We start from the raw sequence: 23,779 nt of genomic DNA on the forward strand, positions 1-23,779 counted from the left end.
AGCAGATTAGCGTTCTCGATACATCAGAACTTGGGTCTTTCAGTGACAGCCGAAAACTGAAGTCAATCTAGTTGACACACTTTATAAATCCAGGTATAAATCAACAATGGATAGCTCTTTCTTGGAGATTGGTGCCATGATTGAGCCAACTTTGCCGATTGAACTAAACCCTTCTGTGTTTCGACCTTTTGCTTATCGTGTTTTATCTAAAAAATACGGACTGAACGTTCAATCTACAGCTCTCGAGAAATTGGCTTCTTATGTTGGCCGAAGGTTTGGAACAAAATGGAAAAAAGATCCTAAAACATCTGCATTTCTTGATGCAGTTGCCAAACTATGGAAAGAGCAAGGCCGTGGAATATTTATTGATGGAAATGGTGTAACCCAAGTTATCAAGGAAATCATAGCAAACGAACAAAGAATGAAAACCAAAAAGTCAAAAGCTTTACAAGAAGAGGCGGAGCCAGCAAATTCATCCTTCACTGATGCCACTACCTATGATAGTTCTCTGATATTGAGTTCTCAAATTATGGAGCAGACGGATGATCTTCCCAAATTAAGAGATGACAGCGAGGATATAGATTGGAAGATGTTCTTCAAAGTGATAGATGCAAACCATTACACCAAATTTGCATACGACATGAGACGGAAGATTTTTGATTATTTTCCAGAAAACTCATCGAAGTTGATTCAACTGCCAGGAAAAGACGATGCTCTCAACTTCCATACAACGAGGCTAGACCTATTACGAGATAGAATTTACCGTAATGATATTTTTGCAAAAGTTAAGTATGATTCATCTGAGCAGTCAAAAGTTTTTAACCAGACACAAAGGCCGAAACATATGACATCGGTGAAAAATTTATTGGGTAGAAACGAACAAAGATTTGTATTATTTGGATTAGTGACATTGAATTCTTTTGGTGTATGGCAATTACAGGATGACACTGACAAGATTGAGCTAGTTCTCAAACAATGCATCTTTCCAACAGAAACATATTTTGTCTCTGGTAACTTTTTGATTGTTGACGGATTCTATTCTTCTGCTGGTAAGTTTCATGTTTTATCGATTTCACATCCACCAGCAGAAGATAGGCCTACTACAATCGATGCCCTGGCATATCTAGATTTTAATTGGGATTATTCAAAAAATGGGAAAATAGATTTGACCATGAAGGCGTTAACGTTAAAACAAATCAAACAACATAATGACCACAAGATCGTTGTATTAGGTGGTAATCTTTATCTTGATGATCTGGAAACTATTTCCAAAGTGAGGAAGACGTTGCAGGAACTTGAGACAGAACTTGCTATAAACCTTAAAGCTGAAAGATCGAATGATGTTTTACAAGAAGCAACTGTGAAGGTACACGATAGAACAATCGCAATAATATTCAACGGACCATTTATCTCGAGAGCTTTAACTGTTACTGAAGGTTCCTCGTTAAATCATATGACCTCATCAGGGTTATACAAGGCAAGCTTCGACAATCTTGCAACCGTATTGGAACAGTTTAAAAACATCTGCGAACATTGCAAATTAGTGTTTGTGCCAGGAGACGAAGATCCATGGATGTCAATGGTGACCAAAAATTCCAACTCAATTTGGCCAAAAATGAAGATTCCCTCAGTTTTTGGAACCCGGCTTTCACGAGTTGCAAAGGACGTAGTTTGGGCTTCTAATCCGTGTCGTATGAATTATCTTTCTCAAGATATTGCGATTGTGAGAGACGATATTGGTGAGTCCCTTAAAAGAAATGATTTCTCATACCTGTGCGAATTAAGCCAAGAAGAAATTGAAAAAGCTGTGAAACGCAATGATGAAAACAGATACAGTGAAACTCCTTTTGTAAACAGCCAAAACTTGGAGATCGACAGGCTCACACTGAAAGAAAATTCTGACACGACCATATTTAAAAAAATCACTAGAACTTTACTAGATCAAGGAATACTATCTCCATTTGTTAACAAAACGAGACAGATTCTACCTAACTACTGGCCAATTCTCAGTGTTATGCCTTTACCAGATTGTATTATTATGTCTGACTCAACATCTCCGACTCTTTCTACTATGTACAAAGGCTGCCTAGTGTCAAATGTGGGGAAATTTTACGATAACGGACGAGCAAACTATCTGGAATATTATCCGAGTTCACAAACTGCTAAAATGAGAGTGGTGTATTAACTAGTAGCAATATATAGAACACATGACATTCTAAAAAGGAATGAAACAGTATGTCACTTTGATATGCATTATTAAGGGTATGGATATTTCTTGATTGTTGACGTGACATCAACAGGGAGGCAATATATTGGGTCTACTTTTCGTAGATTCTTGTATCCAAGTAAGCTGAGCCCGGCAATGCCAAAAAAGGTATGATATATGTCGACTTCCTTGTCTTTACGATCGCTTATACCTCCTTTCTCGGCATCTTGACATGATAAGATGAATTTCTGAAGCTTCTTACCATCGATGTAATGCAGTTTCCCAAGCATGGCTAGCGAAGAGAGAACCCACCAGCTGTAGCAAACATCGGGGAGTTTCTCGGGCCTTCCGTTTAAGCCTCCACTGTCAACTTGGCGATCCGAAAGCCACCATTCTAATATTTCTTTATTGGGAAGCTTGTCTAGGGCATTGGCAATGGATAATGCTCCTAAGCATGTGAAACCCTGTGCTGCATGCGATTCAGAGCCTGGCACCATTCCAAAGCAGCCGTCAAAATTTTGACATTGAAGGATCCAGTCAACTGCTGGATCAACGATACTGGGGTCCAGCTCTTCTAAGATAGACAAGCATTGCAGAGCATTGTATACAAATCTGGTGTCAACTTCCCCAAATTGGTCACCTTGGAATGAACCATCTGGAAGCTGCATACTTTTCACAAATCGGATAACTCCCTGTCTCTGTTCAGATGTCATTTCCCCAATCGCATCGTACATCTTCAACACTTGCAGTGCCGATAAAGTGGACAACATATGCGCATCATGATTTGGAGCGGCACCGAACCCACCGTTGGATTCATCTATACATGAAAGAACAAAATGGATCACTTCATCTCGAGCAAACTCATCTGTATGATTGACAAGAAACAACGTCCCCAGCCCCCAATAGAGAGCGTTCATCTTCAAGTGTTCTGCCATAAAATGCACGAGGTAGGCCGGATGCCTGAACAAATCTTTCACATATGCAACATGCTCATTCACCAACAGTTTTTCACTCATCACTGCTAATATCTGTCAGAAGCCTATATACCTATCCATTATCCGCTGATCTAAATATATCTACACGAGCTAACCATTCAAAGGTCGGTCGAAGATAGACACGGTCCGGAAGTTGTGAGGCGAGCGCATTGATTTTGGATTTATTTGTATTATTCACCATATATTATACACATTTTACAACTTGGTGGTCAGTTTTGCCTCGACCCCAAGGCTTGTTGAGGAGCTACTATTTTTACCGATAAACATTCGCCGCCTTTCAATCATCATGAACTGCATCTGCTGTTGCAGACTAAGAAGCATTGCTCTCTGGCTATTCATCTGCTCTCGCAGGTTCACGTTTTCGTCAACGAGAGCCTTGGTAACATTCTTGTTTATTTCTAGTTCTCTAATCAACGTTTTCACTTTCGACATGCTCATTCTCTGGGTTTCTGCAGGAAAGCTGAAATTGGCGCCAATATTTTCTCCCATATCGTGCAGGGTACCACCGTGTATGTTAGTCCCGTGTTGTAGATTGGAGTTGCCTGAGTCATGCATAACTCCGACTTCCTCAAGTTCCAGGGGATAACCCAAATTATGTACTTTACCATTCACAATGGAATTGAGGATACTACTCATCTGCAGCCTTAAGCTATCATTTTCTTTATTCAATTCCTGCATGTTGCCTTCCAACTTTTTGAAGTATCCACTCATTTTTATGAAAACACAATCATTTTCGTGGATTTCGGTCAATAGTTCCCGCTGCCCCTTCCATGTACATCCATATTGTAGACCTGGACAATCAACGTAAATTTTTTGGCAATGTTTCTGGTGCAGCTTCAAATGCATGAGAGGGAAAGAGAGATGGCAACCTGTACAAGTGGTTATATGTTTCAGACATTCATTTTCCAAATGAAATGTGATGTCCATGAGCCTGACCTTTTGTGCACAATCGGCACATGGTATACAAGTATGCGGACATATAGGTATTCCATCAGCATCTATGTCAGGGTTACTTTCGGCGTCATCCTCACTAAATGTCCCGCCATAGGCATCGCTTTCCTCAATAGTGGCTATATTGTTCTTACGATCAACAGGAACATCTTTCAAGCTCAAGATAAAGAGGCCCGATGGCGATTGTGTTAGCAATCTATTTTCTACTAGCGTCTTTCGTTCACAGAATTCTCCACAGATGCACAATATCCTTGTGAATTCGCAAGTATCGTCAAGATGTTTCTTGATACTCCACCTCTCCCCTGTCCACGTGCATCCCCGAGATTTGTTCAGACAAAACACTTCTAAGTCGTCTGTCATGTTCGAAACGATAATAGGGGCAGGGTAGATGTCGATATCGTTTTCTTCATCGCCGAATGCATCAATGCTATCTCTTTCTTCATCATTATCCTCACCGTTATCCTCTCCTCCTTCGCCCAGGTTGACAATAGAGTCACTGCTAGTTCTGTTATGGCTATTTTTCCTCAAGCGAAGTTGACGCCTTATAGACTTCGGGACACGTAGATGGACACGATCCAACGGACATCGCTCACCAAGGACGCTTTTGAAACTTTCGAAGATACATTCCTTGCAGAACGTGTGGCCGCAGATTGTACTCCAGGGCTCAATAAAGGGCAACTTGCAAATTGGGCATGAAACATGGTCGAGTGTTTCTGTCGGGGAGACGTAAGTGAGTGAGCGCAGATCTATGGGTGGTGTTGAATTTGTTATTGTATTTGAATTAGCATTGTCATGTGCCACGAATTTCTTTTCCCAGAGGTCCAATGGGAGGTCGTACCCCGCAATCGCATGTGTGGTCATCTGATGCGGTCAGCTTGATTTCAACTGTAACGAGAGGTTACACGGATAATCTGGTTCTGCCTGTGTTAACCATCCAAAGCGGTTGGAGTGGGAAGAAGGGGAAATTAATAATCCGTCCTCTCGATAAGCTAATGATGGGACGGGGGCTGTGCAATTCGAAGGCACGTGACCCCAAGAGCGAGGATTCTCAGCCAGGATAAGAGCAGAATGAAGCCAATATAAAAAGTAGGATTGGTGGTATATAACTGGTATTTTTATATTAAATAAATATATATCTATTATACTATTACCGAAAGGTAAGAAAACAATCGGGGATAGCCGGAATCCCCGAAACCAAGAAATGAATTCGAAAGTAAGGAAAGTAAGAAAACGGGTGAGGAGCAGGGATGAGTGGATGCATGGTATTAGTGATTAAATGATGAGTTTAAGGACAAATTAAGTCTAAACGCTGTTCAGGCTTTCTGGAGTATCCTTTTCAATTGCTGGTGGAGCACCGTTTTTTCTGGCTTTTGCCAATTGCATAGACCTTTTCACATGGAAGCCACCCGTCAACAATTCTTGGACTTCTTCGAGTTCCAAGTTGGATAATTCTGGGTAGCAGAAGAAGATGAGAATGAAAGATAGGACACAAAATCCTGCGAACAAGGAGAAGGTGCCTGTTGGGGTGATATTTTCCAACATGGTTAAGAATGTGGCGGAGATGATCAAAGAACCCCCCCAGTTGGAAGCCGTGGCGTAAGAAGTTCCAATACCACGGACTTTCTGAGGGAACATTTCACTTTGTTGCCAAGGAACATTACCAAGACCTATAGCATAGGAGGCAACGAAGCAGATCATCGAGACGATGATGACAATCCCCCAAGTGTGGATGTTTCCCAAGACAACAGCACTATTGTGATGGAAGGTGATTTCAATGAAATGGAATGCAATAGCGTTCAAGACTAGGAAACACGTCATCAAGAAGATAGAAATGAGTAGGATCAACCTACGGCCGATCTTATCGATGATAAAGAATGCAAAGACGGTGAAAACAAAGTTAGTACCGGCGACGATTAACGAGACTGCGGTAGAGTTATTGAAGCCGATTGCCTTAAAAATCGTTGAGGAGAAGTACATCAAGGAGTTGAAACCTGTGTATTGTTGTATGGCCTGTAATGCACAACTGAGGAATAGGGCACGGAAGTTTGAAGGGACTCTGTGAAGCTCAAGAACGGTGTTCCACCATTTTTTGAAGGGATTTTTACACTCGGAAAGAAGGTCTTCTTCTTGCAAATCCAAAATCTTTAACTTGATGTTTTCAAGAGAGGCGTGAGGGTTTGTTCTCATGAGAACTTTTTCTGCTGCTTCGGTTTTGTTTCTCATGATGAGGTATCTTGGGGTGTCTGGCAAAAAGAGGAAAGCAACAAACTGGATAGCTGGGGGTATCATGGACAAGCCGACCAAGATTCTCCAACCATTGTGGACGTGGTTTAGGCCTGCACCGATGGCGTAGGCAATCAACTGACCTCCGGTGATGCCGAGACAGTTCAAAACAACCAATCTACCTCTGTATCTGGAAGGAGCCAACTCAGAGATGTATAGCGGGGAGATCAATGATCCGATACCGACACCGAAACCCATGATAAAACGGCCGACGATCATGGTCCATACAGACTCTGCGGCACACTGGATGATGGCACCGACAATGAACATCAGGTTAGAGATCATCAAGAGGGGCTTTCTGCCGGAGAAGTCGACAATCAAGCCGGAGAGCAAGGCGGTGATGAACGCGCCTAGGGAGGTTGCGGCGGTGATGAACTGCTCCTCGCCGTAGGAGAGCTCTGTGCCAAAGGACTTGCCGATGGAGACTAGGGCGGAGGAGATGTAACCGGTGTCGTAGCCGAACATGAAGCCCGAGATGGACGCCAACGCGGTGAGAAAAATGACGAGGAAGGAGGGCTTGTCACTGGACAAGGTGGTGATGGACACAGTCGGCTTGAGGTCCTTCGACGAGGACGAGTCGTGCGAGTACATGTCGAGAGAGGAGGTGTACGAGGCGGCGGCCGAGGGGGAGTTGGACGTGTTCCTTTCTCTTTCAACGAGGGTCTGTTGGGTCTTTTCTGGGTCCTTGTCAAAGAGGCCTAGCATAATGAGCGGAGTCGAGCGAGGTCGTCGTCGTTTTGACGTGTAGTGAGATGCAAGGGATGCAGCGGAGAGAGCGTGGGGATGGGAGCAGACGTAAACTGTATGCTGTGACCCAATTCCTTAAGGCTAGAGGGTGGTGTGTAGAGAGAGCGGTATTTATATATGGGGAACCTTATCACCGTATCAGGCGACCCTATTGCTCCAGCAAATGGAAAGGACGAGAAAAAAACGAGCAGTTGGCAGCGGGCAGCCTGCTTTTTATACTCGGCGAACTTGCCGACCGCCCTTGTCCTCGCCCCCGCCTTGCGGCCCGTCTGCCGCGCCCGCCCCGGCGACCGCCCGCGCCGCTCGCCCATTTCGCCGGCGGGGAGGCATGCGCGTCTGCTGATTGGCTGCCCCGGAAAAACCGACGCGCTCGCCCCGCAACCCCTAATCGCCGCTGTCCCGGCCGGGTAAGTGCCCGTCTCGAGTTTTTCCGCATGCGTCGTCGCCCTCTTGCGCTCTCATTCTATCGCGCCTGCTGCGCCTACTGCGCCTACTGCGCCTACTGCGCTGCCGGCCTCTGCTCGTCTCGCTTCGGCGCGTCTAAGCTCGCACCGTTTCTGCGTCTGCGCCGTTGGGTTGCATGCTTGGCCACCCTAGTCTACTGCCGAGGGATGAAGAAGCCGCGTTAGTGCGTCTGGCCGGAGCTTTTGCCGAGCAGCGCATACCAAAGCAGGCCAGGCTAGATGTGTAGGCCGGGTCGTGCATGTCTCGAGCGGTTTGGTCCCCCCTCCGGAGCTGGGGGCGAGGAGGCCATGCACGTAGCTAGCCAACAGCTTGGTTTGCGTTTATTCTCATTCTTTCTCGCCGCACAGAGAAAAGAAAGAGAGGCACACAGACAGAGTCAGCATCAAACAGAGATAGAAAAACAGCCCTTTTTACTAGCCGGACTGTTTTCCGCCAGCCGCTAATTTTTAGATCGGAGAACTCGCTCTGGTCAAACACCCTCGTGCACAAGATACAGGGGTCGTGAGTCTCACACACACGCTCTGCGCTATAGCATTCCACCCCCAGATCGGGCCCCCGCTTAGGCTTTGCTACGACAACCTGCATCTGTCAGAGCAGCCCCAACGATACATCACCACATTCCTTCACTGTACCTGTACTCCATTTGCTAAGAAAAAAGAAAATTATAGAAACAATAGAAAGAAATCCGCTGATCTCCCGATTCACAATGCGTTTGATTACCAGAAAGCTTAAAGTACTCCTGTTTGCCATCTTCGGGCTGTTGCTGCTGACACTGATCATCAGCAAACAGTCGGCGACGGTGTCACAGTTGCTGGAGAAAGACCACGGCATGATAATCCAAGAAGACCGCAATCTCATACAGGACGGGCACAAAGCCGGCAACCAGCATCACGATGACACTGCGAACCACAACAGCAACCAGAAGGTCGAGGTCCCTGAGAGCAGCCTAGGCTCCGACCAGTCTTCCCACGACCCCAGTCTGGAAGTAAAAATCCCCCCGAGTAACGGCGATGCAGCCCCAGCCAACGACCACCCTGATGTTAAGAATGCCCCTGCGAAGATACAATCAGGACACCACGGCGACCAGGAAGAAGCTAAAGGCACCAAAGAGACCAAGGGCGCCGAGGACAAGGGCTCGTCCGAGAGCTCACCAAAAGAGATGGACACATCCAAGGACACATCAGAGGTTTCAGAGAACTCTTCAGAGAATTCATCTGAGGAATCATCAAAAGACTCGGAAGGTGCCTCCCATGACAACTCTGATCCCCAGTTGCTCCAGGACTCATCCTACGCGCAGTCCGAATCTGAAAACGACCTCGTTGACGAGGATGTAGTCAAAGAAATCATTGAGGAATATGTTGAAGAAGAGACAAAATCCAAAAACCCAGGCGAAGAGGTTGTCGATAAAGACTGGACCATCAACATTAACGAAAAACTGTCCAAGGTCACTTCTGAACAGTTTTTGAAAGGCAGCAAAGTCACCAAGACGTTCTTTTCCCAGCTTTTACATCTGATCTACGGGAACCGATTGTCGTTCCCTTTAGAGCAAAGAATGCAGATGGAAAATGGTAAAACAATTATCGACAACATTCTCTTCTACTCTGAAAACCAAGAACGTCTGTCCGAGTTCGACTGTGGAACATTCATGGACTTTCCTGACAATTTCATTGAGGATCTAACTATCAAACATAAAATCGTTGTTGACAATATTCCGGACATCGAACCAAACTTCTATTCCGGGTCAGGATACGTCATTGTAGGAGGTGGCAAATACTCATGGTTTGCTTTTTTGGTCATTCAAACACTCAGAAAATTGGATGCCTTCTTGCCCGTCGAAGTCATCATACCTTCAAATGATGATTACGAAGCTGAACTCTGCGAGAAAATTTTACCGAAATACGACGCCCGTTGTGTCAAGTTACATGATGTCTTCGATGCCAAATTGTTGGACGACATCAAGGTCACAGGATACCAATACAAATCGCTAGCGTTGCTTGCTTCCTCCTTCGAAAATGCATTTTTATTGGACTCTGACAATTATCCAATAATAAATCCAGACCCGCTGTTCATCTCAGAATTATACTACGACTATACAATGATTACATGGCCAGATTATTGGCGTAGAACGACGTCTCCGAAATTTTATGAAGTTAGAGGCACAAAATTAGGTAAAAGAGTTCGTCATTTGAACGACTTCAAAACAGATCCCAGCCATTTTAAAGTGGAAAACGAAGATGACGATGAAGAGATACTAAAAAATGAAGTGCCTATGCATGACAGAGAAGGTTCCATTCCTGACTGGACTACGGAGTCTGGTGAAATGCTGATTAACAAAAAGATACATTTTAAAGCCTTACTTTTGGCCCTTTACTACAACCTAGACGGCCAGTTCGGTTATTATCCTTTACTATCGCAGGGCGGTGCTGGAGAAGGTGACAAGGAAACCTTCGTCGCCGCCTCAAACTTTTATAATCTCAAATACTATCAGGTCAATAAGATGCCAGATCGTGCCTACGGCTTCTACAAGTATGGAATGTTTTTCGACACTTCAATTATTCAATACAACCCGCTGAAGGACTATGAAAACTTGAAAAAAGCTTATGAAGGTATCAAGGATAAGATTGAAGAAGAGGGTGAGTCATTCAATTACGATTATACGAGCCTATTTACTGACGCCTTTAGAATAGATAATTCTCAGCCTATGTTCTACCATGTTCATGAAACAAAGATGGATCCTTTTGCCCTTTACGAGGAGAATGGAACCGTCGACTTAGATGGCAAAAAGTTGAGAAATCTAGGCGGCGACTTTCCGAGAGTCGATTTTGATCTAGAAAAATTCCTTTGGCAAATGATTGAGCGTTACGTTTGTGTCGAGAATCTAAATTTTGCGTACTTTTCTGGCAAAGACAAAGGTGCTGTCTGTGGCGACTTCATCAAAGACCAACTAAAGTTTTTAGACGAAAGTGGCTACCAACTTTTGAAACAATACATAGAAACAGAACCATTCGAAAATTTAAAAAGAACGAACTAGATCAAGTTCTCTATTTGCTTTTCTATCTACCTTTTTATACAATTTTACATTTATCTTTTTATCTTTTGACTTTTCTTTTTTTTTCTTTCTCTCTTACTCTTTTCCTAAGCTAAACTTTTCTATTTCTTTCTTTCTCTCCATCTCTCTCTCTTTCTTTTATGATTACATGTCTTCCTTGTCTTACTCAGGAAGTATGTCCTTGCTTAAAAAAATTCATTTACTAGTATAAAAATATTTTGTCTTTCGTTTTTATAGCCTTTGAATAGATCATTTTCTCCTAAAACACCATAGTTCCGTTCATGGCAGCACTAAACGCCCCACCTACAACCCCTGCACTACAATTAATTTCCCAAAAGGGAAAGCTTAATGCAAACGCGAAGAACCTCTTGGAGTACGGCAAGTAATTTCTCATTTTCGACTTTTGCGTTGTAGATTGAAAGGAGCAATGTTTCATGTCGGGGAGAAGGGGCACAGGTCGGAGTGTGCGGTAACCAAAAGGACATTGGTATACAACTATTACGACTAGATTGAACAACATAAATGGAAGGAACAACCGCAAGTGGAGCGTTCGACAGACCTCTACCAAAGACCTATAGCGCCTATCCTGATTATGAAAAGTTCAAAGAACACATTGCTGATTTCTTGAAAGAATACAAGGCAGAAGCAGCTTACAACCTTCATGAGGAGCAAACAGAGGATTTTTATGATAGAAAGGAAGATGACATCGAGCTTGCTAGAGAAGAAACTGAAGCTTCTTCTGGTCCTAAATACATGTATTTACTACAAAAGATTGCGAACAGAGAGTTAGATGATATCACGATTGAGCTCGATGATATAATCAGATTTGAAAGTTTACAGCAAAGTCGTGACATTGCTGGTGAATCTTTAGCGGCAGAAATTCCCCGAAATGCTCATCATTTTGTTGAATTGTTCTCTACTGTTATTGACGAAATTCTGCCCCAACCAACCAAACCAATTAACGACAAAGATACTGTTTTAGATGTCATAATCCACCAAAGAATGTTACGTAGTAGTGCGTTGCAACAAGAACGTCGAAGAGAAAATCAATTATCAGACCTTGATCCTTCGAGAACCGGTAATGACGAAAATGGCAATGATATGCTCGGTGATGAAATGAATACAGCACACGAACTCTTTCCTCCTCAGCTATTAAGACGTTACAGCCTATACTTTAAGCCATACACAGGAGCTACAGGTAAATCATCTAAACCTTTGAATGTGAGAAACGTGAAAGGTGGCCATATAGGGCAATTGATAACCATTAGAGGGATCATCACCAGAGTCTCTGATGTTAAACCTGCTGTCGAAGTGCAGGCTTATACATGTGATGCATGCGGTTATGAAATTTTTCAAGAAGTAAAAGCGAAGACTTTTGCCCCAATGATTGAATGTCAATCCGAGGTCTGTAAGCAAAATAGGAAACCAGGACGCTTGTTCCCAAGTACAAGAGCTTCGAAGTTCTCCCCTTACCAAGATGTCAAGATTCAAGAGCTTGCGTCTGATGTACCACCTGGAAATATTCCAAGAATGTTGACCATCCATGTTAGAGGACCCTTAGTTAGATCTATGACCCCTGGTGATTATGTTGACGTTTCAGGTATCTTTTTACCGCAGCCATATACTGGGTTCCAAGCTTTAAAAGCTGGTCTATTAACTGAAACATACTTGGATGCTCAATATGTGAAGCAGCACAAACGTAAATATGAAAGTTTAGGCCTAACCGATGAGGTCAAGGAAAAGATTGAAAATGTTAGAAGTCAGGAAGAATTTTACGATATCTTAGCCTCATCGATTGCACCTGAGATTTTTGGTCATCTAGATATTAAAAAGGCCTTACTGTTGTTGTTGGTTGGTGGCGTCACCAAAGAAATGGATGATGGTATGAGAATCAGGGGTGATATAAACATACTTTTGATGGGTGATCCCGGTGTGGCCAAATCACAGTTGTTGAAGTCAATTTCAAAGATTGCACCGAGAGCAATTTACACCACAGGTAAAGGTTCCTCTGGTGTTGGTTTGACTGCGGCTGTTATGCGTGATCCTATAACGGATGAATTGGTTTTGGAGGGTGGTGCATTGGTTTTGGCGGACAATGGTGTCTGTAGCATTGATGAATTTGATAAGATGGATGAAGGCGATAGAACTGCGATTCATGAAGTCATGGAGCAACAAACCATTTCCATATCTAAGGCGGGTATCACTACGACATTAAATGCAAGAACATCGATTTTAGCAGCAGCGAACCCTCTTTATGGTCGTTACAATACAAGAATGTCACCTAATGAAAACATCAACCTCCCGGCAGCTCTACTTTCAAGATTTGATATTTTGTTTTTGATTTTGGACAAACCGAGTGTGGAGAATGATATCAAGTTGGCGGAGCATGTTGCGTACGTTCATATGTTCAACAAGCATCCTACTATTAACGTTCAAACAGTCGATGAGCAGACAATGAGACAGTACATTTCCGTTGCTAGACAATATAAACCGGTCATTACGAAGGATGTAAGTGACTACGTTGTTTCTACTTATATCAAACTGAGACAAGAAAGTAAGAAAAACGAAAATTCCAACACATTTTTTTCACACACTTCTCCTAGAACTTTACTTGGTATACTTAGAATGTCGCAAGCATTAGCCAGAATTAGGTTCTCCAATGAGGTTTTGTTGAGTGATGTTGATGAAGCACTTAGGTTACTTTCAGCTGCAAAGAATACTTTGTACGATGGCCAACATGAAATTGAAGAAACAACACAGGAGAAATTGTTTACCATTATTAAAGAGTTCATTGCCAATCAAATGCAGACGACAAAATCTAAGATTGTTTCTATGGAAAGATTAAAAGAGATTTGTATAATGAAAAATTTTACTGAGGCCGAAATATCGGAATGCATTGAGAGGTATCAACAGCTAAATGTTTGGCAAGTCATTGACAATGGTGAAAGTCTAACTTTGATTGATATTGGCGACGATGACGATTACACATCGGATAATAGTGATGCTGATATGGATGTGGATCGAAATTTTTAAATTCGACTTTCCTCTAAGACTTTTGTACTGTACTTTTTTGCCCTGTTATTGTATTTTACTTACATGTTGTAATATTTGTTTCACCACTTCTAATTCTATTACTTATCAATTAAATATTATATTAATTTCACAAACGAAAAGAGCAGCACGAGGAGCCGCTTTATTATAGATATTACACAAAAATAGTATCAATTAAGTCCCAAGTCTTTCTTCACCATAGATCTGCAGATCGGATGATAAATCATTTCATACTTTTCGAAAGTTGCTAGAGCCAAAGGACGGTCGACTTTATTGAGCATAGTATAGGAAGGTCTGACGAATTTCATTCTACCAACGGTTCCTAACCAATTTGCAAGGTCTTGGTAAGACGAAGTTATGTTTGCTGTAAGAAGTAATCTGAACCATCTGAAGATGACTTCGGCATTCTGTGATACGGAATATTTGCTGTAAATGTTGGTCATCAAGTCGATGGCCTTCTTTCCATTCTCATTTTTCCAAGTGAAACCATTCTGGCCCTCATAAGAGCAAAGCTTATCCAGGAATACACCACTTTGATTAGCACTAAATTTTGCGATATCTGTGGATTTGAATTTGGAAGACAGTTTCTCCGGAGCTGTTTCTATAATATCGACCCATTTAGCAGCCAAAGTGTAACATTCGTCTACTAGCTTGGTATTGAAGCTAGGCTTTGGTGGCAAACCTGGCTCGTATAGCCATGTTTGCCAATCTATGGTATCTAAGAGATCAGATTTGTCCGAATAGAAACTATAAAGGGAATCGAGGAATTGGTATGAATCTAGAGATTTGTATTTGTACTCATTGAAGTAGTGCTTAATGAAAGGATCGAACGCCTCCTTGCCGCCTAGGGTCTGTTCGATATGGAACAACAAGCTGAAACCTTTTTCATAAGGCACTGTAGAAAAACTATCGTCAGGGTCTGTTCTGTCTTTCAAGTCTTGGATTAAAGTGCTGAATCTTTTTGCTGAGTTTCCCATTGAGATGATGGAGTTGGTCAAGTCATTCCAGCCGATGATTGCGCTAAAATGTCTGAAATCCTCGCCGTGGATGGCACCCTGGATTCTTCTTTCTAAATAGACTGTCCAGCCTTCGTTCAACCAGAAATGTTCGAAGGAACAGTTGGTGACTAGGTTCCCGGACCAACTGTGGGCCAATTCGTGGGCAATAACATCTATGTTTTCACGATCACCGGAAATCAAAGTTGGGGTAGCAAAGGTGCAGTTAGGGTGTTCCATTCCACCGAAAGGCATCGAGGAAGGTAGGATGAGAACGTCGTAGTCCTTCCACTCGTACGGGAAGACGATGCTTTCTGCAGTCTTGATGAAGTTCTCCGTGTCGTGTTCGAATTCGTACTGACAGTTGTCGATGAAGGAAGGCTCGGAGTAAACGGTAGACCTGGGGCCTATCGCTGCGCCCGTGATGTCGCCGGAGGCGATCGACACCAAGTAGGAAGGTATTGGGACTGGCTGTTCGAAGTGGTAGACAACATTGTTGGCGGAGTCTTTCTTGTCCTTGAGCAAACCGGAGGTGAGGGTGTTGAACGGAGAGGTCAAGAAGTAGGAGAAGGTGGATTTGATGGACGGGGTGTCGAAGCAGGGGAAGAACGATCTGGAATGTATTGGCTCACACTGGGAGAACAAGTAAGGCAGCTTCTTGCCGTTGGTCTGCTGCGGGTCCAACCACTGTAGGGCGGTGCATCTGTCGGTTGTTTCGTAGTCGATTTTGAGGGTGACTTCGTCGTCTGCAGCCAGGCTGTGTCGGATCTCCAAGGCGGAGCCCAGCGGCTCCATTCTGTCCTTGAGCTTGTAGTCCTTGACGGACTTGTCGTCGATGCTGATGCCGTGGATGGACAAGTACGAGGTGTCGAGGACGATGGACGACGTCTGCTGGAGACACTTGAGGCTCAGCGAGATGGATCCCGCCAGCTTCTTGTCCTTGAACAGCACGTCCAGGCTCAGCACCGTGTGCAGCACGCTGAACTTCTCGTAGTTGGAGAGCGTCGACGGGTCCGCCTCTGGCGAAGAGGCGGGCAAATGCGGCTTCAACACCTCTCTGAGCTTCGCCGAGATGTGTGGGTAGTGGTCCTTACCAGCCATGGTTGATACGTGTCTGCGGGCGATGGTGCTGCTGATGGTGCTGCTGTTCACGCGGAGGGGGAGCTTGAGCATCAACACGAGGCAGGCGATGGGCGGCACACAGAAAGAGCACCAGATTACTGCACAGGAGCCCACCACAGATGTCAAACGCTGGCAACGCTGGACGCACACGCAACCCAAGGGCAAACACGATCCTGGTCTGCAAATGGGCACGCAACCAGGAATTCAAGAAAAACGGCAAGGCAGTCCACCCAGGACGCCTTCTCGGCGTGGCCACGGCTCAGAAGACAATGAGCCCTGCTGCATTGCGTTCCGCCTGCTGTCAAAACTTCCGTACCGCTCCAGTGCCGACTATCTGGCCGGCCCTGCTGCACCGCAAGCCGCAGTTGCCTCTCTTGGGACATGGCCGGCCTGTCTGGAGATAGCCGAGCCTGCGACGATCTTCTTCCCGTGCAGCTAAACGGCTTCTGGGGCCGTTCCGGCGGCACTGGAGCCGAGTTGCCGCGAGGAGACGGGGCAGCGGCGGCGGAAAGTGGCGGAAAAAAATGCCGACGCGTCGATCAAAAAGGATGAGGGTTTGGAAGAGTTTTTTAAGCACGTGCGTGCAGGCAGGGCTTGTGCGGTCTGCGCGGGCAGCTTTCCAGAAGCGACGCAGAGCGAGTCACGGCGAGACAGGTGCGGCCCGGGAGTGCCTCCTGCCTGCGTCAGGGCAGGCAGGCCGGGAGAGGAGAGGGGTCTGGCAGTCTGGGTCTCAGTCAGTATGGCGACATAGGGGTGAAATGGCAGCGATGTTTCAGTCCACAAGCATCTCCTGGACCGAGGCAGCGTATTAGCCCTGTGTCTCCCTGTTTCTCTCTCCACAAGAGGTTCACATCACAGTCAAACGGTATGTACAGCACCCAGAGCACGCCTCAGGCGAAAGAAGAATAGCTCAGACAGACAGACAGACAGAGAAAGTAGGCACTGAAAAATCAGCCCGACGTCCATTGGAAAAAGCCAGCCGGCACCAGAAGAAGACGGCGACAGGACGACAGCACCGCAGACGATGTTTGTGGCGCAGAAACGAAACCCGTTTGACGCAGACACACAGGCCATCCCGTCGTAGCGGCACGCAAAGAGCATCACGCTTGACAGTACGCTGGCCATAGGCATGGCTAAAATTTTCAGGATGCACCACTGCAGGCGTGCACCCCCCCACTAGGACCTCTCTCGGCCAGCTGGCGGGGACACCCACAGTTTTTCTTGCCATGAGTTTTTCTTCTGCCTCTGTCCTTTCCTAGGTTTTTCCTCTGCAGAGTTCTGCACCCGTTCCAGAACACCATTCTAACATTCGTCCACCTTATTTTTTTCTCTAACCACAGTCAAGATGCAAATTTTTGTCAAGACCTTAACTGGTAAGACCATTACCTTGGAAGTCGAATCTTCTGACACTATCGATAATGTCAAGCAAAAGATCCAAGATAAGGAAGGTATCCCACCTGACCAGCAAAGACTTATCTTTGCCGGTAAGCAATTAGAAGATGGTAGAACTTTGTCCGACTACAACATCCAAAAAGAATCCACTCTTCACTTGGTCTTGAGATTGAGAGGTGGTATCATTGAACCATCCTTAAAGGCTTTAGCTTCCAAATACAACTGTGAAAAGTCCATTTGCAGAAAGTGTTACGCTAGATTACCACCAAGAGCTACCAACTGTAGAAAGAGAAAGTGTGGTCACTCCAACCAATTGAGACCAAAGAAGAAGCTTAAATAGATTATTTGCTCAATTTGTTTTTATTATTATAAACTTATAATTTTAATTAATATATAAATTTAAATATCTATATACGTATCTACGTAAACTATAAATCTAGGTCTTCAATGTAACCCAGCCGGAGAGGTCCAAGTTGCGCCATGAACTACAAGCCTTCTGACGAGATCCTAAAAATGGGAGGCTGTGAGCAAAGTGAACGCAGACAAATTGAAACCGGTGCCTTTTTTTACCCCTCCTCCTACCCGCTCGATCTCTAACGCAAACTTTGCTTGCCTGTGTCTGTAGAGTTAACCAAATATTGCCGTGATCTCTCAAAATGCTCAGGTTCAACAGATGGGTAAAGCCCGCTTTCCTGCTCAAAAGATCACTGTACACGAAAACGACTCTCAATGCCGGTGGAATAGAGATTGCGCAACCAAACCCCAACCACAAGTCTTTGATCTTGTTGACCACGCCGCCACAGCTGAACAATATAGTGAGCAACGTGATCGACAAGCAGGCCACGAACACAGGCATCAGCCAGATCCTAGTGGTGTGCGTCGATTCCATAGCCGACTCAAGAAACGCCTATTCCGAACTATGGCTTGAAACTCCATTCAGAGTCACCCATCATGAAACCATTGAGGAGAGAAACGAAAGAATCAAAAAGAAAGTCGAGCCACTCAGCGTGGATCCAATCAAGTTCGACAAGTCTTGGAAAGACACCAAGGAGCAGACCTTGTTCCAGATCAATCTCACCAATCTCGGACTAAATTCAAAGGTCAGACTGGCGAACACCCTATTTGAAAATGGAGAAAACAGTACTTGCTTCTACATTGGGAAGGAGTCATACGACTGGTACAACCTTGCGAACGTGACCGTTGATGTCAACCTTGACAACTTCTCCGCAGTGCAGAACATCGAGTATGCCAATCGGTTGACGGAGATCCCACTCGTCGAAGCCGTAGAAGAAGGCGCCGACGAAGAGCTTTTTACCATCACCGATTTTGAAGGAAACCTCATCAAGAGCATAAATAACCAAAGTGCTTCTGGGTACCTCACTGACAACTCGATAGTGATGAGCTCAAAAAAAGACCTTTACTTCAAGCTATACGACAACGAAACAGAAGATCCGACAAGACCTTGTCTCCAAGAATATTACAAGTTGATTGTCGGGGGCCTTGGCTGGGGGGAGAAACAAGCATTTCTTGCTGTCGACCCCATTGTCGGCACCACCGGATTTAGAGACGTGAAGCTATTTTACTACGACAAAGACACCGCCAAGCACCACGTGGAGTCTCCCGTTGTATCCGGCAACAGCAAACTCGTTTTTGAATGCTCTGAGTTGGAGAGTGGTTACGAGGAGTATAAGCAGCCAACGGACACTGGGGCACAGGAAACCGTGATAAAGCCTGGCGTGTTCGCCATGGGCTGCGAACAAGGATTCGAGCTTGACGGAATCTGGCACCGCTCCAACGGCGAGTTTGTACAGATTGAGGTGGCTCAGAGCTAGCCACACGGAGTGGGGGCTTATAACTTGTATATAGAGAGGCCGGCAGATCGGGCGGTGGTTGAACAAATCGGCTGGACCGAGAAGTGACGGTAACAATAGTAATAATAGTAACAGCCATATTGAGTCAGCCTCTGCGCGGGAGGCTTTTCCTCGGTTTACGTGTCGTTCGGGGGCCTGTGAGGGAGAGTTGTTGATGTGTTAATGGAGTCGATGAAGGTGATGGCGACGGTGCCAGAGCAGGTGCAGGTACTGAGCTCTACTACTAATCAGATCTTAAAAGTATAAACAGATACACAGTTGCTAGATATCATGAGCAACCTGATTTCCACACTTTCCTCCTTCGATGTAAGTTCACACCGACAAGAGACTATTTAATGTTTCTTTGTTCTCCCTTAACGATCAGTTTGGCTTGAATCGTGTTAGTCGACGCCATCTTTAGCTGCAGAATACTAACCAACGATTTCCCGTGTGAAAACGCTTCCGGGTATTCTTTTCGTCGTTCAGGTTAACAGCATCAGTGAGCAATTGAGCTTAGATAAGATCAAGGAGAACCTCCAATCGGTGAAGGGAAAGTTTGCAACGTTGCGTCCACCACAGGAATTCTTTGATGTTCGTCATTTCTCCAAGCCATCCAACTTCAGTGAGCTCCAACAGCGGGTCACATACAACCTAAACTACTACCAATCCAACTACGTATGCATAGTTTTGCTTCTCTCCATATACGCCTTGGTCACCAACGCCTTGTTGATGTTTGTCATCGCCCTGGTTGTAGGAGGTATGTTTGCCATCAGCAGATTGCAAGGTGAAGACTTGGTCTTGCCTATTGGAACGATCACAACCTCACAATTGTACACAACATTATTGGTCGTTTCGTTGCCTCTCGGGTTTTTGGCCTCTCCAATCAGCACCATGATGTGGCTTGTGGGATCCTCCTGTGTGTGTGTCTTCTCGCACGCCAGTTTCATGGAGAAGCCGATCGAAACCGTGTTTGAAGAACAAGTTTAAGCTGAAATACCTCCCCCGTGTATGGGTTGGATACAGCATATATACATGCGTAAACGTATATACTAGAATCAAAATCCTGTTTCATAGCTTCACCCCCTGCCAAGAAAAGGCAGGCGGAGGGTGTATGATAGACGAAGTAAGTTCAAGGCTCAAGACGAAAGGGGTGCACGACTACAGGGGTATATGTCACTACAGGTCAAAAGAAAATGTCTATGTCAGTAGAAAGAAGACCCAAAAAGTATCACTCATAAAATATTCAGATACTATCTAGCTTGACTAACGCGGTGGTTAAATTTCATCATTTGAGACATTGTAAGAGAAGAACGCAACTGACCGCACAAGAAACATGGCACGAGTGCCAATGTGTCTAGTCCGGTCACCAACCGTTCGATCATGGCAAAAGCCATTGCAAAAAGGGGCAATCTCCACCAAGTCCAAAAAAAAGACTTGAGGGAGTGGTGTAACTACACCAGCCCCTTCTAAAAGGCATCACCCCTGGTACAAGACACAGTGGACATTGTACCTTGTGATGATGGTCCAGGGAACAAGCACATTTGAGTACGAATGAAAGGAAAGCACTACTGAAGTCAGGAATGGCTTTCTGTTATATAGTCCCTTCTCACTCGCCCTCCTTTTTGGCTGGCAGCGCGTGTCGTCGTTATGCCATAATGAGGGTTTGGCCCCACTGTGTAGCCAGGGTTTGTCGCAGGGCGGCATGTCGGAAGTCGGTCTATGATTAAGTGTTATCTATTAATAAGATTGTCTTGTACTGCTATATAGAGAGATAGACATTAAACATAGTTCTTTATATAGATAGATATTGTAACCAGATGGAAAGATGACAGAAGCGAAGTGGGCACAATTAAAGACCCAACTTGGTTCTCTTCCAGTGTCTTCTCTTAGCGTTGTATCTGATCTTGTTGTTGGTTCTTAATCTGATCCATTGTGGCAATGGTCTGTTTTGGTTTTGAGCCTTAGCCAATTTTTGCTTAACTCTGAAAGTTTTTTGGGACTGTAAGAGGTGTGGTAGTGTCCAGAAGAGGGACGTGGAAATGTTAGTATTCTGTCGTCGTGGCAAACTCCATTTTGCGACGGCCTCAGACAGCCAGGCGTTTCTCGAGAGCAGAACAACCTGCACAGCATCACTTGGGGACAGCAACATCTTGTCATCTCTTTGAGGGCTCATTCAATTCTATGTTTTCAATGTGTCCATGGCTGTGTAGTCTCCCTGCTCTCGTTTTGCACGCTGTCTGCAGCGGTGTGTCTAGTACATACAGGCATCTTTGTTTGTTGCTTGAAGTTGAGTTTTCTTTGTTCCGATTCTGACTCCGTACCCGTTTCTGCTACAGTCTATCTTCAACCACGCTCCTCTTCTGTAACATCAACTGCACAACCTCTCTCCCTCCTCTCTCCCTCTCGCTCCCTCACCTCTGCGCCACCTCCCACACAGTGGAAAATTTTCCAGACCCCCGCGCCAGCAGGCACCCAATGCGGTAAATTCCACCCCGCACACCGCATACATGTCAACCTGTTGAGAGACCCGCACACCGCACTTTGGCAGCGAAGAGCCAGAGGAAAGAACCGCCAGAGCGAGCTGGGCCGGGGCGAGCAGACGGTATGCTCGCTGCGCTAGGTGTTTTTTTTTCACAAGCACCGGGGTACATGTTTCACAGACGACGGTGTTGATGAGGGACAGAGACGGGATGATACAGAAACGCCTAGCTTCTGGAATCAGACACCGTCCGCAACACAAACAGCATGACCAGATCCTCCGTCCTCGCAGATGCGCTCAATGCCATCAACAACGCTGAAAAGTCTGGTAAGAGACAAGTCTTGATCAGACCATCGTCCAAGGTGATCATCAAGTTCTTGACCGTCATGCAAAAGCACGGCTACATCGGTGAGTTCGAATACATCGACGACCACAGATCCGGCAAGATCGTCATCCAGTTGAACGGTAGATTGAACAAGTGTGGTGTCATCCAGCCAAGATTCAACGTCAAGATCAACGACGTCGACAGATGGACCGACAACTTGTTGCCAGCTAGACAATTTGGTTACGTTATCATGACCACCTCTGCCGGTATCATGGACCACGAAGAAGCAAAGAGAAAGCACGTTTCCGGTAAGATCTTGGGTTTCGTTTACTAAGCGTGTCTCCTGCATCGCCCTGCACACCCTACATGTACCACTAAATCCCAACCACTGCTACATATGTATTCTCTATAATCCTAATACAGCAATATAGACCTCATATCCAACTTGTCTGTCCACCCTGCCCCGTATTCCTTATCCTTATCTGCACCGTCCTCTATAGCGCCCGATCGTGCACTGTGTGACTGTCTTTCCGCATTCGCCACCCACCCACGCACCGCACGCAAACCCGCTTGCTCGCTCCCGGCGAACCTTTTTCCTCGCTCTCGCTGTCTCCTCCTACTGGTTCTGGTTCTGGCTCTGGTGCGCCTGCTGGCTGTCACACTGTGGGAGAGTCGCTGCCTCTGACGAGAAGAAAATTATTCACCTTCATATATTGCTGGACGGTTGTAACATACCCCATCATAACAAAGGAGCAGCGTTATTAGACCTTCCTCACACATCAACAATGGCTACTGGTATGTATACAACCCCTACATGGCGTAGTGTTCAAGAGAACTGTGTTACATCGGACTTCAAGAGCAGGGAAAGTTGCAAAATGATGGAGAGAAAAAACGTTGTCCAAGTACAGTTCAGAAGAGGACGGCACCACTGAAAACGCCTGCGACGACAGAACTAGACGAACTGGCATGGCAGAATCCAAAGCACGGATATATTGGGACCAATGAAAGATATTGCAAGCAGAAATGAAGATCACTCAAGTTGGAAAAACACACCGCTAGCTGTACTACAACGAAGGCCCCCCGTCGAATACCTATAAAGAAAGGCCAGGAGTTATTCTCTAACAACAAAAAAGACCCAAAATAGAACTATCCTGGTGCAAGGAATACAGGGATCTGACAAATCAGAATAGAAACCCATTGCAGCTATTGAAGACCGACACAGTGGACGCATTTGCTTTTGCACACACACCACCTTTCATCACATCACATCACATGTTGCAAATACTAACATTTCATTCCCCCCGCCCTTTTCCCACAGAAAACGTTACTCTTGGTCCACAATCACAAGGCACCTCTGAGGTGTTCGGTGTTGCGCACATCTACGCTTCTACCAACGACACCTTCGTCCATGTTACCGATTTATCCGGTAAGGAAACTATCGCCAGAGCAACTGGTGGTATGAAGGTCAAGGCCGACAGAGACGAATCCTCCCCATACGCTGGTATGTTGGCTGCCCAAGACGTTGCCGTCAAGTGTAAAGAAGTCGGTATTACCGCTGTCCACATCAAGTTAAGAGCTACCGGTGGTACCAGATCAAAGACCCCAGGTCCAGGTGGTCAATCCGCTTTGAGAGCTTTGGCTAGATCCGGTTTGAAGATCGGTAGAATCGAAGATGTCACCCCAATCCCATCTGACTCCACCAGAAAGAAGGGTGGTAGAAGAGGTAGAAGATTATGATTGGTTTTAAATTTATTTGCCTATACTTTTAAAATCTTTTCTTCTCTGCTCAATATCAGCTTCAATACATTTTTTAAAAATAAATCTACTGTCATATCTATAAATAAAGTATCCTCATATCTATATATAAAG

The 23,779-nt window shown here is 45.1% G+C and overlaps 12 protein-coding genes across 12 annotated transcripts; 7 read left to right on the forward strand and 5 right to left on the reverse strand.

The window, feature by feature from the left end:
• Positions 1 to 136: 136 nt before the first annotated feature.
• Positions 137 to 2,185, forward strand: PICMEDRAFT_35123 (hypothetical protein; the record flags this gene model as incomplete). The annotated part of the gene is made up of 2 exons (XM_019162924.1): positions 137 to 503; positions 564 to 2,185. The coding sequence occupies 2 exons, from the start codon at positions 137 to 139 to the stop codon at positions 2,183 to 2,185; spliced, it is 1,989 nt and encodes a 662-aa protein (XP_019016679.1).
• Positions 2,068 to 3,267, reverse strand: PICMEDRAFT_16867 (hypothetical protein). The gene has a single exon (XM_019161371.1). The coding sequence runs from the start codon at positions 3,220 to 3,222 to the stop codon at positions 2,257 to 2,259; it is 966 nt and encodes a 321-aa protein (XP_019016680.1). The 5' UTR covers positions 3,223 to 3,267; the 3' UTR covers positions 2,068 to 2,256.
• An 82-nt stretch (positions 3,268 to 3,349) lies between these two features.
• Positions 3,350 to 5,060, reverse strand: PICMEDRAFT_16868 (hypothetical protein). Its single transcript, XM_019161372.1, has one exon. It carries the CDS (start codon positions 5,011 to 5,013, stop codon positions 3,397 to 3,399), a length of 1,617 nt encoding a protein of 538 aa, XP_019016681.1. The 5' UTR covers positions 5,014 to 5,060; the 3' UTR covers positions 3,350 to 3,396.
• Positions 5,061 to 5,304: 244 nt separating this feature from the next.
• On the reverse strand, positions 5,305 to 7,384 carry PICMEDRAFT_16870 (hypothetical protein). The gene has a single exon (XM_019161373.1). It carries the CDS (start codon positions 7,138 to 7,140, stop codon positions 5,455 to 5,457), a length of 1,686 nt encoding a protein of 561 aa, XP_019016682.1. The 5' UTR covers positions 7,141 to 7,384; the 3' UTR covers positions 5,305 to 5,454.
• A 544-nt stretch (positions 7,385 to 7,928) lies between these two features.
• On the forward strand, positions 7,929 to 10,956 carry PICMEDRAFT_16871 (hypothetical protein). Its single transcript, XM_019161374.1, has one exon. The coding sequence runs from the start codon at positions 8,354 to 8,356 to the stop codon at positions 10,676 to 10,678; it is 2,325 nt and encodes a 774-aa protein (XP_019016683.1). The 5' UTR covers positions 7,929 to 8,353; the 3' UTR covers positions 10,679 to 10,956.
• Positions 10,957 to 11,152: 196 nt separating this feature from the next.
• Positions 11,153 to 13,826, forward strand: PICMEDRAFT_16872 (hypothetical protein). The gene has a single exon (XM_019161376.1). The coding sequence runs from the start codon at positions 11,219 to 11,221 to the stop codon at positions 13,727 to 13,729; it is 2,511 nt and encodes an 836-aa protein (XP_019016684.1). The 5' UTR covers positions 11,153 to 11,218; the 3' UTR covers positions 13,730 to 13,826.
• A 91-nt stretch (positions 13,827 to 13,917) lies between these two features.
• Positions 13,918 to 15,843, reverse strand: PICMEDRAFT_73090 (hypothetical protein; the record flags this gene model as incomplete). Its single annotated transcript, XM_019164377.1, has 1 exon — positions 13,918 to 15,843. The coding sequence occupies one exon, from the start codon at positions 15,841 to 15,843 to the stop codon at positions 13,918 to 13,920; it is 1,926 nt and encodes a 641-aa protein (XP_019016685.1).
• A 2,069-nt stretch (positions 15,844 to 17,912) lies between these two features.
• Positions 17,913 to 19,088, forward strand: PICMEDRAFT_12033 (hypothetical protein; the record flags this gene model as incomplete). Its single annotated transcript, XM_019159872.1, has 1 exon — positions 17,913 to 19,088. The coding sequence occupies one exon, from the start codon at positions 17,913 to 17,915 to the stop codon at positions 19,086 to 19,088; it is 1,176 nt and encodes a 391-aa protein (XP_019016686.1).
• A 223-nt stretch (positions 19,089 to 19,311) lies between these two features.
• On the forward strand, positions 19,312 to 20,114 carry PICMEDRAFT_16878 (hypothetical protein). The gene is made up of 2 exons (XM_019161377.1): positions 19,312 to 19,433; positions 19,593 to 20,114. The coding sequence occupies exons 1-2, from the start codon at positions 19,398 to 19,400 to the stop codon at positions 20,091 to 20,093; spliced, it is 537 nt and encodes a 178-aa protein (XP_019016687.1). The 5' UTR covers positions 19,312 to 19,397; the 3' UTR covers positions 20,094 to 20,114.
• Positions 20,115 to 20,811: 697 nt separating this feature from the next.
• Positions 20,812 to 21,424, reverse strand: PICMEDRAFT_16880 (hypothetical protein). The gene is made up of 2 exons (XM_019161378.1): positions 21,369 to 21,424; positions 20,812 to 21,105 (listed from the first exon to the last, which is right to left on the reverse strand). Exons 1-2 carry the CDS (start codon positions 21,372 to 21,374, stop codon positions 20,956 to 20,958), a joined length of 156 nt encoding a protein of 51 aa, XP_019016688.1. The 5' UTR covers positions 21,375 to 21,424; the 3' UTR covers positions 20,812 to 20,955.
• A 375-nt stretch (positions 21,425 to 21,799) lies between these two features.
• PICMEDRAFT_16882 (hypothetical protein) lies at positions 21,800 to 22,375 on the forward strand. The gene has a single exon (XM_019161379.1). The coding sequence runs from the start codon at positions 21,852 to 21,854 to the stop codon at positions 22,242 to 22,244; it is 393 nt and encodes a 130-aa protein (XP_019016689.1). The 5' UTR covers positions 21,800 to 21,851; the 3' UTR covers positions 22,245 to 22,375.
• Positions 22,376 to 22,459: 84 nt separating this feature from the next.
• PICMEDRAFT_16883 (hypothetical protein) lies at positions 22,460 to 23,722 on the forward strand. Its single transcript, XM_019161380.1, has 2 exons — positions 22,460 to 22,705; positions 23,229 to 23,722. Exons 1-2 carry the CDS (start codon positions 22,696 to 22,698, stop codon positions 23,645 to 23,647), a joined length of 429 nt encoding a protein of 142 aa, XP_019016690.1. The 5' UTR covers positions 22,460 to 22,695; the 3' UTR covers positions 23,648 to 23,722.
• Positions 23,723 to 23,779: the final 57 nt, after the last annotated feature.

Source organism: Pichia membranifaciens, assembly GCF_001661235.1.
Source record: "Pichia membranifaciens NRRL Y-2026 unplaced genomic scaffold PICMEscaffold_4, whole genome shotgun sequence".
In the NCBI taxonomy this organism is placed as follows: Eukaryota; Fungi; Ascomycota; class Pichiomycetes; order Pichiales; family Pichiaceae; genus Pichia; species Pichia membranifaciens.